This window comes from Crassostrea angulata, chromosome 4 (assembly GCF_025612915.1).
Source record: "Crassostrea angulata isolate pt1a10 chromosome 4, ASM2561291v2, whole genome shotgun sequence".
Classification (NCBI taxonomy): domain Eukaryota; kingdom Metazoa; phylum Mollusca; class Bivalvia; order Ostreida; family Ostreidae; genus Magallana; species Magallana angulata.
Window position 1 is genome coordinate 8,322,593 of NC_069114.1, and position 14,883 is coordinate 8,337,475.

General features: G+C 34.0%; 1 protein-coding gene and 1 pseudogene across 1 annotated transcript; one reads left to right on the forward strand and one right to left on the reverse strand.

Annotated features, from left to right (window-relative positions):
- Positions 1 to 612: 612 nt before the first annotated feature.
- Positions 613 to 1,265, forward strand: LOC128180380 (ATP-dependent DNA helicase RecQ-like). Its single transcript, XM_052848448.1, has 2 exons — positions 613 to 676; positions 796 to 1,265. The coding sequence occupies exons 1-2, from the start codon at positions 613 to 615 to the stop codon at positions 1,263 to 1,265; spliced, it is 534 nt and encodes a 177-aa protein (XP_052704408.1).
- Positions 1,266 to 1,731: 466 nt separating this feature from the next.
- On the reverse strand, positions 1,732 to 7,656 carry LOC128180638 (uncharacterized; annotated as a pseudogene).
- Between the last annotated feature and the right edge of the window lie 7,227 nt (positions 7,657 to 14,883).

Consider the following 14,883-nt stretch of genomic DNA (forward strand, 5'->3'; position numbering starts at 1 on the left):
TCTTTATGATGTAATAACCAGTGTGCTTTATTTCTGTGTATAACAAAATGAGGAAAAAATTGTAATTTTAATTCATAGTTTCCAACAATAAACACTTGATGAATATAGAAAGGTAGATTATCGAGCTATGTCACACTTATTGATATTCCAAAATCTCAGCTTAACAAGCTAGAGAGCTGTGCAACATGAATTGCTGGTTGCTACTTGAAATTATACATGCATAATCAGTCAATTGTGTACCGGTAATGTACTAGGTACCTTCATGCATCTTGTACGTGTACTGGTACATTAAGCTAAAAATTCAGGACCAAGAAATATTTAAAGTGTTGAAATAATTTACAAAGTACTTTGATGAAAATTTACCCAATGCATGCTTAGATATCTATCCTTATTTGTGTCTTAATTTTCTTCAGAACTAGATATTATATCAATGAATACCTTAATAAATAGTCTACCTCTACATAATCAAAATTATGTACAACAATTTGATGGCTTTGAGTAAGAATTTCTGTTGGTATTTCTATCAATACCTAATAGGTAAATTCACAAATTATTGAGGACTTAAAAAGCAACAAGAAGGTTAAAGTTGTGTTGGCCACTGTTGCTCTGGGAATGGGTGCCGACCTTCGAAATGTGAAGCATGTAATTCATTCTGGCCCACCAACCAGTCCAGAAGGTAATCTTAAGAAGAAGAGTTAATCAAATCAGGTCCTAGTTTGCATAACCTTCTGATTCATTAAATAACAGTATTTCAATGATTAATACCTTTACCATATTCACTCTATTTTTGAACAGTCTATGTACAAGAGGTTGGACGAGCTGGAAGAGATGGCCAGGCAGCAGAAGCCAAGTTATATTTCAATAACTCTGATTTAGCAGAGAAGCTTATTGATAACAGTATGATAGAGTTCATTAGATCAAAGTCATGCAGGAGACAGCATCTATCTGCATATTTTGATGCACCCTTTGAAAGTGTGGATAACTGTTGCGATGTTTGTTGTAAGGAAGGAGCAAATGTTATTGGTTTTAAGGTTCCTTCGCTGGAACAAAGGCATTATGTTAGACTTTCTCTTCAGACATACATAAATGCTGACCCTTCAGGAGAGTTAGGATTTATTATGTCTGAAGAAAAAGTCCAGATTATTGTTGATTGTTTTGAATTCATTAAAGATGAATCATATCTTTCTAAATTGCTAAATTCAAGTGTTCCTGAGTCAGTTCCTAGTTCACTTTTTGCTATCTTATCATCATTTCAAAATGACTGAACACTGTACAGTACATGCTGTAAATGGATGGATACATTGTGTATGTTTATATTGCTTTATGTCAGTTAACTTATTTTCTTTCTTCATTTTGCAATTCCAAGTTCTAATAACACATTGATTTGCCACAAATGTTTATATGTATCCTTTAAACTGTGATTCTTGCTTAATATGCATGAATATTAATGAAACCAGGATATACTAAACTAGAATAATAAGTATGATTAGTATATGAGCACATTATGATGACTGTCACATTGAAATTCATATTTAAGGACTTATTAATGAAGAATTCTATCCTTAGCATTTTTTTTTCAATTGGCAAGTTATATTCATAATAGTAAAATCAATTGTAAATTCACAGATTGTTGTATTTTGACAGAAGCTTCAGAATCTATATATATTTTAATAACTTCAAAACCCATTTGCCTGTACTTAAACAGCAAATGAAAGGAGGTATAATATGATGACTGCTATATTTAACCCATTTACAAGTATATGCATGTATATATAAGGTGTAAATCTGTCTATATAAAGAACATGTACTTACATATGTTTCATGCAGCCTACTTTCCAGAGTCATAGTCCAGTATACTTTTATGATGTTCCACCCAGGCCTTGTATTTATTGTCATTGATAGAGAACAGAAGAGGACTAGTTAGTCCTTTGAAAAATTCAAAACTCCTTCCTGGTGTATAGACAAATGGATTGACTTCCATTACATCTTGTATCATTTTTATTTCATCGTCATTTTCATTTTTCAATTTGTGGTGATGAGATCTCAAAATTACATTAGTGTCTGTGTCATAATGATGAGAGATGGCATCCATTCCAGCTAACGCTTTTGATCTTTTAACAATAATTTCAGGTGTTTTGTTTGATCCTAGGCTTTTAAGCATACTTTTGGTCTTTTTGACCATATGCTCCATATGCAGATCTGCAGTGATAGATGAGTCTAGTTTCCCCTGTGTATTCACAAACAGACCATAAATTGACTGATATGAAGTCTGAAGGCTATATGATGCCTGGTGAAAGCAAAGGAAACGCAAAATTTCCAAAGCATATTTTGAGTTATTGTTCACCGTTTTAAACATCATCATCATACATTTCATAACAGTCATCAGTCTAGCTCTATCTGGGGATTTGCAAACATCCTGAAATTCTAGGAACATTAATCCCAATTCCATCACTAACACTCCATACTTATATACATCATCTTTTGTATTTTGATTTGTAGTACTTTGATTTTGGGGATTTGATAATGGGATGTGAATCTGAATCTGTGTCCCATCTGGTAACATCAAATTTAAAGTTTTGTGTGTGCAGGTAATTTGCTGATCTCTCTTGAATATACATTCATCAAGGAAAGTTTCAAGGACTTCTTCCTGCCATTTTTTCAGTTCTGACAGGTCGGATGGAGGTTTGTTTTTGGTCAATGTTGAAGCCCTGTCTTTAATGCCAAAAAACTCCATTAGAGCGGCAGCTATGTAGGATTTTACAAAACTCACAACAAAGTCCTTGTCATCATCATAATGATTTTTTACATCTTCATGTACAGAGGATCTGTTTAACTTGACTTTTTCTCCATTTAATGTCCCTTTATCAAATGTTTTCTTCTTAAAAAGTACTTTAAACATCAATTCAAGAAGGTTCATTGATGTATGGAATAGTTCAAAACTGATGGGATATAGATTCTCAAATCTTTCCTTGGCTGTGTATGCACCACCTTTAAGAGTTTTTGCACCTGAAAATCTTTCCCGTGTTAACTGATCACCACCAATTTGGATAGAGTCGAAACTGGTTTCTGATTTTTCATTTATTTCTGTAACAAATTCTTGATAAGAGTCCAAAATTTTGACTACATCGCTGTAGCATTGCTCATTTAAAGGTTGGACAGGAAGGAGAATGGATCCATTTTTCTTTTGAATAATGTCTGGGTATTCAGGCCTAATATCAGTTGTAGCAAGAAAGGACAATGCTGGAATAAGTTCTTTAGCTACTTTGGCAATGTGACAGGTATAATTAGTCTTCAGAGCAGCAATATCAGATTCAGATGGTAATATAAGTGTCAGATCAAGACCTCTAACTGGTCCTTGAGGGACATCAGAGTATTGAGAAAATTCACAATTTTGAATAATAGCACACGATGCAAACCAGTGGTACTGTTGACTTTGCTTTTCATTGCTACTTTGAAACTTTTTTCCAACACGAAAATTCACATTGTCACCTATGAGACGATACTTTTTTCCATTCTTTAGTTCATTAAGAATGTTTTCATAACACCTATCACCAACTTCCTCTATGACCCTCATAGCTGCAGATCTGTAGCTCTCTGGTTGAAAAAATTCGGATAGACAAACCAGAGAGCTACAGTTCCAAGCGTTGTAAAAACCTCCGATTTACGCCGCCATTTTTGTGTCGCTCGCTTCGGGAATTATATCCGACTTTAAAAGCATTCAACCGCCTAAAAATTGGATTTATTAATTAAACATATAGTTTACCCTAACTCTGCTAACTTTGTTTTCCTTTCAATGGTTCACAACGGCCATCCTTCGCCTTGGAATGTCATCGTTTTAAAAAACTCGCCTTATGACAGCCATGTTTACCTAGTAGCGAGATCTCGGGTGTGTCGATTTACCCAAATGGACCCAAATGGTTTGTCTATCCGAATTTTTTCAACCAGAGAGCTACAGATCTGCAGCTATAATGTGGAGTAGGAGCTTGTTATGCCGATGGGTTCCAATCGATCAAATACCTTAAATAATTTTTGAAAAAATTATTATCATTTACTAAAAAGCATATGTATAATGTTTAGTTGTTTTTTTGAATGAATAAATATATAGATGTATGATCATATAAGGCAATATTTAAAAGACAGGCATTCAAATCTTAAAAGGACCATTCATAAAAATTGACATTTATTCAATAAATGTCACTGTATTGTCATCGATTTACTTGGTATGCTCCAGGAAGACACCAACTTAAGTAGCTATTGAAAAACAAAACAAACTCAATTAAAATCATACGAGAGTCATTAGATGTCAAGATAATCTATGAAATGCAAAAATAATAATGATAAAATTAAAAAATATACAAAAAGAATAAGTTTAAAGAGAGAAAAAAATTATTATAAAGAAAAGGAATAAGAAAGAGATTAAATAAAGAATGGAGACTTTGCCAAGTAATATACACTACTTTTAACCATTCAAATAAGCAGTGGTGGGATTTGAACCCACAAGTTTCCATAAGACTGTTAGTTGATGCTCACAGTAAAGCAGACATACATCTATATCAAGTAGTACATGCAATTTATTACATACAAGAGATATTGCAACACAGACAACAAGGGAAGGGTAGGTACTGAGTATTTAAAGTGCAGAGTAAGTTTAGATGGAAGTTCTAATATCTAGGTCAGATCACAGATTCTGATTTACCAACAGGAACATGCATAATGATGAAAATACAAAAAATGTCAGGGTATATTTAATGATTTTCAAGTAATATTGTTTGCTGTTAACCAATAGTTAAAAATGTACCAGCACATTTAAGAAATTATCAGAGCTAACAATATAGCACCATGACATTCATAACTAGCAATTATGACTAGGCTTTTTACCTTTTCATGAGTCTGTTCATCTTTCAGCACAATAGCCAGAACTCTCTGAACCAAACTCAGCTTATGGTACCGTTCCTGCATTAATATGCTGTAGATCAGTCCAAGTTTTGGCACCAAGTTTTCTGAGAGACTGTCTGTCGTCACCTTATTTCTTGACATAACAGTAAGCAATATATTTGCTAAAGTAGGCTGGCAAACATCCATTTCACCAACAACATCAACCCACTGAAACGACTGCAAATCTTCAAAAGACTTGTTATACAAAACAGACTTATTATTTGTAATAAAGGCAGTGTCTGAATTGATACCATCTTTGACGATTTTTTCTACTTCCTTTCGCGTTTGTTTGATTGCCATAACTTTCGCTGCAATGTCATTGGCATTACCATGAGTAACTGTGCTTAAAAGATCTGCTCTGTCTTGAAGGCTAATGCTATGGTCTGCTTGTTGTATGGTATATGTTGAACTCCTATATAAGTGTCAAATTTATCAAAAATTATTTTTTTCAAAATGTAATTTCACCCCCTTTTTTATAATAGATATGGGGTTGGTCAAATAATTAGTTTCATCAATCAGAGGCATACATCCTACTCAGTATGATCATTTATGTGATAATATGATACTAACAAATGTATTATGATATGCATAAGTATATATAATAGAAAATCAGATATTGAATTAAATACATCACAACTGGAACTTCAGGTTCTGTAAAAGTTGATTTGCTGTGGCTACAAATAGGTGGTGTCTGTGTGAAAACAGATGTTATAGAAGGTTGATCTGATAGCTCCAAAAACAAGGACTTGTTCCTCTTGTATTGTTGTCTACACGAGTCTCCTTTGAATTAAGAAGAATATAAAATTTATGAATATTGAAAACATTATTTTTCATAACTTGACGCAAAAAGATCAAATACAAATTTGATAAACAGTGTATCATGTTCAGAAAGATGTCAAAAGATATTTATCCTTTTTCAATTATATAGCATTTTTGCATTAAATTACAGTTATATTCAATAAGTACACCAGTGCCTGTGGAAAAAAAGGAGTTGACACATACACTGTAATCTTATATGTCAATAATTCTGAACAACATACCGGTTCTTAACCAACCATGCACTTCAGAGAGGTGTATGGCACAATTCTGCCAGAACTCCTCAGAGTTAGAAAGAGGCACTCCACAGTTCTTAGTTACATAAGTCCTTAGAGTGCCTCTTTCTTCCTGAGTCCACTGTTGATTCCGTGCATTTTCCTTGGCGAACTGTCATAAATCAATAGAATTATTCATATATAACAGTTAATGCAAAGTTGATTAGTTCATATAATTGCAGCTCAAATCAACATTATAAGTGTATTATTTCAAATGAATTAGATTGTAAGATAAAGATTTTATTTCTGAAAAACCTTATGGGGCTGCAGTGGAGTTGCTCCTGTAGGGGTACCTCTGGGTCTTTTTGACTGGCGTGTTCTCACTGGGGACTTGCACAATGAATAATTGTGAAAGGATATAAAGAAAGGATATTCCTGCAACAATATTTACCATTTAAGTTCAAGAGCTCTTCCAGTAAAATAAAACAATTCATTATCAAATACAAAACAAAATGCAAAATTAATTAGAAGTTGTGACTCTTGACATGTTTATAGATATATATTCAAATTTATTCTACACAATTTGTACGAGTTTGTGGTGCTAAATACATTGGTTAGAGCAGAATGCGGTATATCTTCAATATCTATAAAGAGAGAAAAATGAAAAAGACAAATGAAAAACCAATTATAAATCAAAAAGACACATGAAAACCCAGAGAGGACACATGATAACTCAGTCATAAATAAAAAAGACGCATGTAAATCAAAATCAAAATAAAGAGGACACATGAAATTAAAAGACGGCTTATTAAATAACCAACATAGCATTTAGTATGAAGGAACAAGATGGGAGATTTAATGATTGGCCAAACCAGGATTTGAACGTGAACCCCCTGAATTACTATTTAGGTGCTCTACTGGCAGAGCTATCTGGTCCTGGCTATCAAAACATGGCACATAATGTAACAGCGTGGAATAAATCACTTAAAAGAACCAGACTAGGATTCGAACCTGGGTCCATTAACCATTTATCTGTAGTCAGGAACATGGCAGTACTGGGCCTATTAAACACTATCAAAAACTATCATTTAATACTGCTAAGTGAACAAAAATATTGTCTGATGTGAGAGCTGAGGGAAGAAAAGGAGACTAAACCATTATAACTGCTTTAAATTATATTTAAGCAGTGTGGGATTCGAACCCACAAGTCTCCTGAGTAAAACAGATTCAAAGAATTGAGTGACACTACGTTTTTACATTTACATTCATATTTTTAAGGGATTAAAATGTATTTTTATATAGAAAAAAGCGATGCATACAGTAAAGGAATGATTACCTACAATCAGAGCAAATTAATGGATTAAAAACAACGCGACAATAAATGACCCATGCGTCAACGAAAAGTTTGATCCCTCTTGTAACTGATGCTGTACCACAATTTAGATGTCGGTCTCTGGGTTAAAGAATAATAGCTGCCAAAGTTTACCACCGTTGGTACACTCCATTTGTTTACATTATGAATTCTAGGTGTTTCGGCGATTCTAGATGCGTGACACGGCAAAATAATAAAAGGAAACATAATAAAATCAACATAGGAAAACAATAAGGCAAATAAATAATACTAAAACCATTTCACTAGAGAGAAGAGACACGTTCTTTATGCGAGTCGCACACTTACTTTGTCCGCCATTTTGAATTGCGCAATTACATGTGTTCAAATTAACCGGTGCCTGACCTCAATGTAGAGAGTGCGCGAACGGAATTGTGGGAAGGGTACCAGACTAGGGTTCGGTGTGTAACTGCATAAACGAGGTCAGTATGTAGTCAGTATACTGTGCGTTACTTGTACCATTCCTCTTCCTGTACCATTCCTTTTATCATTTCTAACAAACAAATGAATTCTATAAAATAGTGTCAAGCATTGTGTTGTAAATTTAATCGGCAGGGTTTTTTTGTATTATTATTACAATCGGGTTCGTTGTCGGGTTGGGCTGTTTAACTGTTTGGTTTGATTCGGGGTACAGAAGACGGTAAGAAATGATATTGTGCATAACAGTGCATTGTTTTCACAAATTTTTACCAGCGAATACAGAATAGACTTGGCGAAATTACCGGAGATGAAATAAAGAGTACTATTTTACCTATTTCCTATTTAATTTCTATATCAACTATATAAATAATTTCAATTTCCTCTGTTCTTTTATCTCTGATTAAAGCATGACATCTCGTTTACAATAGCTCTGAAATAGTTGTGTGCTTGGAAGCTTTCATAGAATAATACAAACCGGTAGGGGACGTGTATTGCTTATGCAATACTCTCAGAATGCTTGTTTATAAAGTTTCTAGTCCACTTGTCAATATAAATACTTGTATCCAATGCAAATATTTGTACCAGTACTCCGCTTTTAAATCTCATTAATCCTAAACCTATTAGATATACCTGTTTTTTGTTTAGCACTCATGTGCATATGAAAGCTTAACAGGGATCACTTGGGGCTGCGCTTTTGCGCCATTGGTGCACAATGTTTGCAAATGACGCACTAAAACTTTAAAAAGGGGTCGGTCTGGTGCATGTCATACATATATGGCGCTGTAAGATGCAAAACTGCGCGTCGAAACTCTTGATGCATATTAGGACCGTTCTGTAGATCTATGTTCAAGCTGACCGATCGTCATACTCCCCATCGAGGCCTCATCTACAGAGAGCAAACGAACTCTTGTGGAAGTTTGACCAATCGTGTGACGTATCTGAGCAGGCTGTTACTTCGTTCAATTAGACGCTTTGTAGTCGCGTATGTTCTTTACATCAGCAGAGCGTCTGGTTGATCAAGACTAATATTGTATACGGAATATTTCCTTCGTTTAGATTACGCTGGAAATTATTTTCCGAATACTGAGTCAATTAGATTTATTAATATTAGATGTAATGATTTAAATAATAAGCATATGAAAGATATACTCCAGTAAAATGTTTAATATGTAATATTGATTTTTTTCTTTAAAAAATGTGATTATTTATTTCGATATGCATCCAAAGGCGAAGATTGGTATTGGGCCAACTGATCCAAAACAACGAAAACTTCTGTTCCTCACAAATTAAACGACATAAACGTTTCCATCCGAAGACTCGGCAGACGTCTCTGACTTACAAGAACAGACCAAGATGTTAACTCCTGATGCCAACGGCAACGTTTTTCGTCATTCCCAGTCCAAGTGAACTGCCCCAGCTCAGTAATGTTCATATAAGTTTGCATCCTTTAGTTTAGCTCAACAACTTTCAAGAATTAAATCGATAAAATCAAAAGGATGAGGAATTATGTATTCTGTTTAATATCAATTACTCTGTTGTATGAAGCCTTAAAAAATTGTCAAATGACATTTTTCAGTACTAAGAATCATTAATGATGAAAATTAAATAAAAAGGTTCTTTTATATTTTTCATTTTATTAAAAAAAATGAAATTGGTTGTTTCAGAAATGGCATTTAAAAATCCTAAAAGACCCATCAAACTTACTTGAAATTCATCACAATATATCATAAAAACATAAACATCAATTTTTCCCGGTGGGGGGGGGGGGGGGGGGGGCTTCGCCACCCTCTACCGGGGCGATACCCCTAAACCCCAATTGGTGCCTAACGCGGCCCCCATACCCCCGTCGGATGGCCCATGGATTTTAATGTTGATTAAAATGCTTCAATTAGCCATAAAATCAATTTAAATCATAGCCCGGATCATATGAAGACTCGTTAATTAGCGTGGTACGGTGACGTCACATGCGACATTCTTTGAACATCTGATTGTAAACAAATGGTAGGGTTAGAATTATCCCCTTTGAAGTTTTTACATTTATTCACCATCAATGTTTTGGGTTTTTTTTCGATGTTAACTAAATTAAAAGAATTTTACCATTCAGTCGTACAGGTTTGAGCCAACAGTACGGATAAAAAACGATGTAATAGACGAAGATGTGACTATGAAGTCGGCAATATTAATCAGACTGGTCGACGTGTTAACATTGTTAATATAAATTAATTAGTATGGATATTAGCTAAATAAAATGGTAACAGGTGTTTATTTTATCAAAATCTACAATAATTTTGTTCTTTGGCGTTCTCTTTATGACCCATAATGTGCATTGTTGTAAAACTGTGGTGCACAAGAAGTTTATTTCTTCGGTCAAAAGTGGTCACAACTTTCGAAGGTTCCTTACTTCATTTTACACTGTGTATGTGTGTGTGTGTATATATATATATATATATATATATATGTTTCTTCTGTAGCATCACATATCCGTTTCAATCTATTTACGTATACATGTTTCACTATATAAATAGTGCCCGTTTGGGAGGGTAACAGTTGAAATTGAAACCCCTCGAAAACCATTGTCAACCTCCGCTTCGCGTCGGTTGACAATGGTTTTCTCGGGGTGTCAATTTCAACTGTTACCCTCCCAAACGGGCACTAACAATTTAATTATACTGAATGTCTTAATATTCTTGTTGAGTTCTTGCTTGGATAGACACTGATAGACCCTCAAATTCCCCGCTTCCTTTTTTTTTATCAGGAAGATGCGGAATAGATTGACAGACCTCTTAATAGTACGTTTAGTACTAACAGAGTCTTTCTCATCAGATAATTTAGCTATTTGGGACTCTTCCACATTTGCGAACATGTTTTCCGTCGTCGTTTGTTTTTTTTAATCAATCATACTCGGGCGCACGCTTAAATAAACTTTTTATTTATTCGCATTACTTCAAACGCATAACTGACTCCTTTAGGAATGATGTGAATTCTACGGCGAACCGTACGCGCATAATTTACACGCATGTAACATTTTTTGTGTTACCCGTTGCCAAGTGCGATGCTAACGCTGAGGGTGATAGAAGGGTTTATCAACTGCGTCTAAGCCAATCAGATTTCAGTATTTAACATGAAATTATAATAATATATAAATAGTGCCGGGTAACATTTGAAATTGACACCCCAAGAAAACCATTGTCAACCGACGCGAAGCGGAGGTTGACAATGGTTTTCGAGGGGTGTCAATTTCAACTGTTATCCTCCCAAACAGGCACTATTTATTTTGTTATACTGAATGTCTTAATTTTTAAGAAAATTTTACTGCTTTTATATAGGAATAACGTGAATTCTACAGCGAACTGTACGCGCATAATTTTCGCGCATGTAACAATTTGTAATGTTACCCGTTGCTAAGTGCGTTGCTTACGCTGAGAGTAATAGAACGGATTTTGAACTGCGTCTTAACCAATCAGATTTCAGTATTTAACATGAAAGTATAACAAAAACTAATGCTATTTCTAGCGTAAAAATGGTAAACATTCAATATCAACAATTTCTTGACTTTCCTGCAACAATAAAAGTTACAGAAATTTCAAATACCGTACATATGTTTTCTGCAGAGGTGAACTATGAATGAAGAAATCATTTATACAAAATCGACGCATTCATGTATGACTAGTTTCACAATATCAATAAGAAAACAGCTAATGAAGCGAGGCGATATCCAAAATGACGTCCTTTCGTTATTTTCCTCCGATGAATTTGCTTTTTGAATACAGCCGTCCGTGCATAAACTTTTATTTTTCTCTTCGAAAAATAAATACGATTTATTTATGAAACTAACATTACAAAATTAAAACATTATTTATAATATATGTGTTGGTAGATTTTTTTTTTTTATTAATCCTCTCGTCGACAGGTATTTGTCCATACTTTTATTTGCAATGATATCAAACTCCAGGTCAGATTACTCTCTTGAGGTATATATCTACCTCTACCTGTCCCCTATTCAGTGGGTGTATCTCGTACGGTGTACATAAAAACATTTAAATTTTGGAATGTGACCTCGGATATTGATTGTCAAAACGTTCGTTGAAAATCATGTTGCCAAAGGAATACAACTTTATATACTTGTGCCAGTTTATACTGAATTCTTACGGAAGTTTTTTTTCTTTTTTACATCCATTTATCATTTCATTTGATTAAAATCAGAGCTATAGCTACCTCATCTATTTGTTTATTTGCTTCGACAAAAAGCGCTACCCAAAAATGTACACAATCGTTCATACACTGTGTCTGTAGTATATTCATTTTATAGCGTAAGAATTGGAGGATCGGTATATAAATTTCTTCCGTGATCTTAAAGTTTTTGACTTATCTTTTAGGACACTTTAAAAATTTAGATAAAGTTCTTTTCATGATCTTGTCTGAAAGTTTTTACTCCATCTTTATCAGACATTTTAAACATTTAGATAGAGTTTCTTCCGTGATCTTATCTTAATGTTTTTGACGTCATCTTAATCGGACACTTTAAACATTTTGTTTTAGACATCAGGTGCTTGAAGAGAAAGAGAGAGAGGTACATTTCATTTGTAATTCACTAATAGAAGGCATTGTTTTTAATTCAGTTATTCAGATTACTTGACATTGTGATAGAATATAAAGAGTTTCAGTCCACGTTCTACACATGTCAATCAAATCATCCCGCAAACTACATCATGTGCTCCTTCAATCTTGTTTTTCAAGTCCGTACAAAATAGAAATATGTTTGAAATTAACAATTAGGTATTTTACAGTGTTTTAAATGTATAACATGATTTTTACACGCTCTGTGTGTCAAAGTTGATTTGTATATATACAACGTTGTTTAAACAGAAAACTACACGTGTAACACGGCTCTCTCTTTCTTTCTGGGTGTATATGTATGTGCAAACAATATTGTGAAACATAAACAGATCCAATTTGTTTTTATCATCTTTCAAGTCCAATCCAATCATTTCCATTCTTTTTCATTTAATGATATGTTTTAATTGATGTTGCATATTAAACTTGCCGACAGTCGAGGACCCCCTCCTCCATTTTCCTTACCTTCTTCGAGTTCATCGTTCATGCATTTAAAATTAAAATCTAAAAGGCTATGAAAGCGTTAATTTTTTTTTTGTTTCCTGTAGTTTGTTGAATAACCAATGGAAGCCGTAAGGTTCCTGTATTTAACTGACTCACAACACATTGGAATAGTTTCTCAAATCACGGAAAATTACTTGATTTTAAAAGATGCATTGTAGAATAATGCATCAAAGTATATGCATGTAGGCCTGCAGTTCAAGAGCCTGAAACTCGTGCACAGATCATAACAGTATGTTTTTACAACACAGATCAACTTCTCGCGTTAAAATGCATGACGTCGCGTTAAAAATTTCGATGTCTTGCGAACACGGAACAGTTTTCAGCATAAATTCCATGATGTATATGTTTAAGTCACGCATATAAGTTATATACCATTAGATTTTAAAAATTCAAGGCTTTTAAAATGTTTTGTGCTTTGCATATTTGAAACACGGCTTATTTCGGCCAATAACGTCCCTTGTTCTTTCTCTAGTTTTTAATACTTGGTCAATTAGTATAATAGTTTATGTATAAAAAGATTTTTGTAACTCTGGATATTCTTATGTTAATCAATTTAAACGTTCTTTATTATTCAGGATGTGGGAACTTTTTGGAGAAAGTGAAGAAAAGTGAGAGACAAATGACCCCAATCCGGCTCAGTTCTGGTCCGTTTTAAAGGAGGCGGAGAAGATTTGCAAACTCAAAGCAGACCATCCGTAATGAGGCGCTAAGAGGATTAAGGATGAAATCGGACCTCAAATGCGCGAGACAACAATCTGGAGACATTTTTCGATTTTTTGTTTTACATCGATTTGCATGTTCTTCGGGAGCTCTGTGGTAAATTAGCAGCAGAGGAGGGTCCTTTCTAAAGATGAGCAAGTAGCGGAAGTAAAGAGGAACCGTTAGTTGTCAACCGGAAATGTGATTTCCGTTGATGAAAGAATTTATTCCATCCCCCTTCCGATAGTGGCCTATCCTACTTTCGGAGATAATAATGAACAAATTTGAACTACACAATCTGATAATCTACCAGTTAAAGCTTTCCTGGCTAAATGGTTTTTATAATGATAATAATGATATTTGATTATCCAATCACAGCTTGCATAACACGTCCAGTGTTAATGTGAGTATTGATTAAGAAATTGTCAACGATCAAGAAGTAAGGATAGGAGAAAACTTTAGACAATGACTATGTCTTGTTCTGTGTAAGCTTCAAACAGAGCTAATAAGATATTTAAGAGTCTTTTAAAAAGTGCTCATAACGGTTACCCCCGCTCTGATATAAATATACAAAGTTATGAAGATTCATATATCTGCCTATAATTATTAAATTGATGATAGGTATTTTATTTCCAATTTGATCGAATACAGAGTTCAGGTACATTCTATACTTATAAATTAAGACATTTTTCTACGAAATGCCTGCACCGGAGTAATTGCTTACATATTTAGTATTTCATTACTTGTAAGTTGATGTCCGTAAGCTATTATTAAAATTTACCCTATACATGATGGAGAAATAAATTAAAATTCGTTTCATTTTTGATAAATCAGCCCAAAATAGCAAAAATGAGAGTAATGTGATGGACACGCTTTAGCAGATCGAAGTCAGTGGGAATTAGCATCAAAATATATGCTTGCAATGAAATCATATTAAGGATTACGGTCACTCTTCTTTGCATCTCTCTCTGATTTCTTTACACCCTTTAAAGGTGGAACTAGATATAAGCGAGCTAGACACCTCAAAAACATTGACAAAGGAGGAGGTAGAAATGTTAAGCCCAATTCTTTGTGTCTTCTTGACCCTGTAAAACATTTTTTCCTTTTTTAACGAATTAACGAAACCAATTATTCCTTTGTTTTGAAGGCTGTATGGTCAACAAAATACTCGGCTGATCTATCTTAAATTTTCTCAAACGAACTGTTTACATTTTATATATGATTTATTTCAATTATTTAATTACATATATAACATATGTAAAGTCCAATTTATGCGGAGATCATATAGTC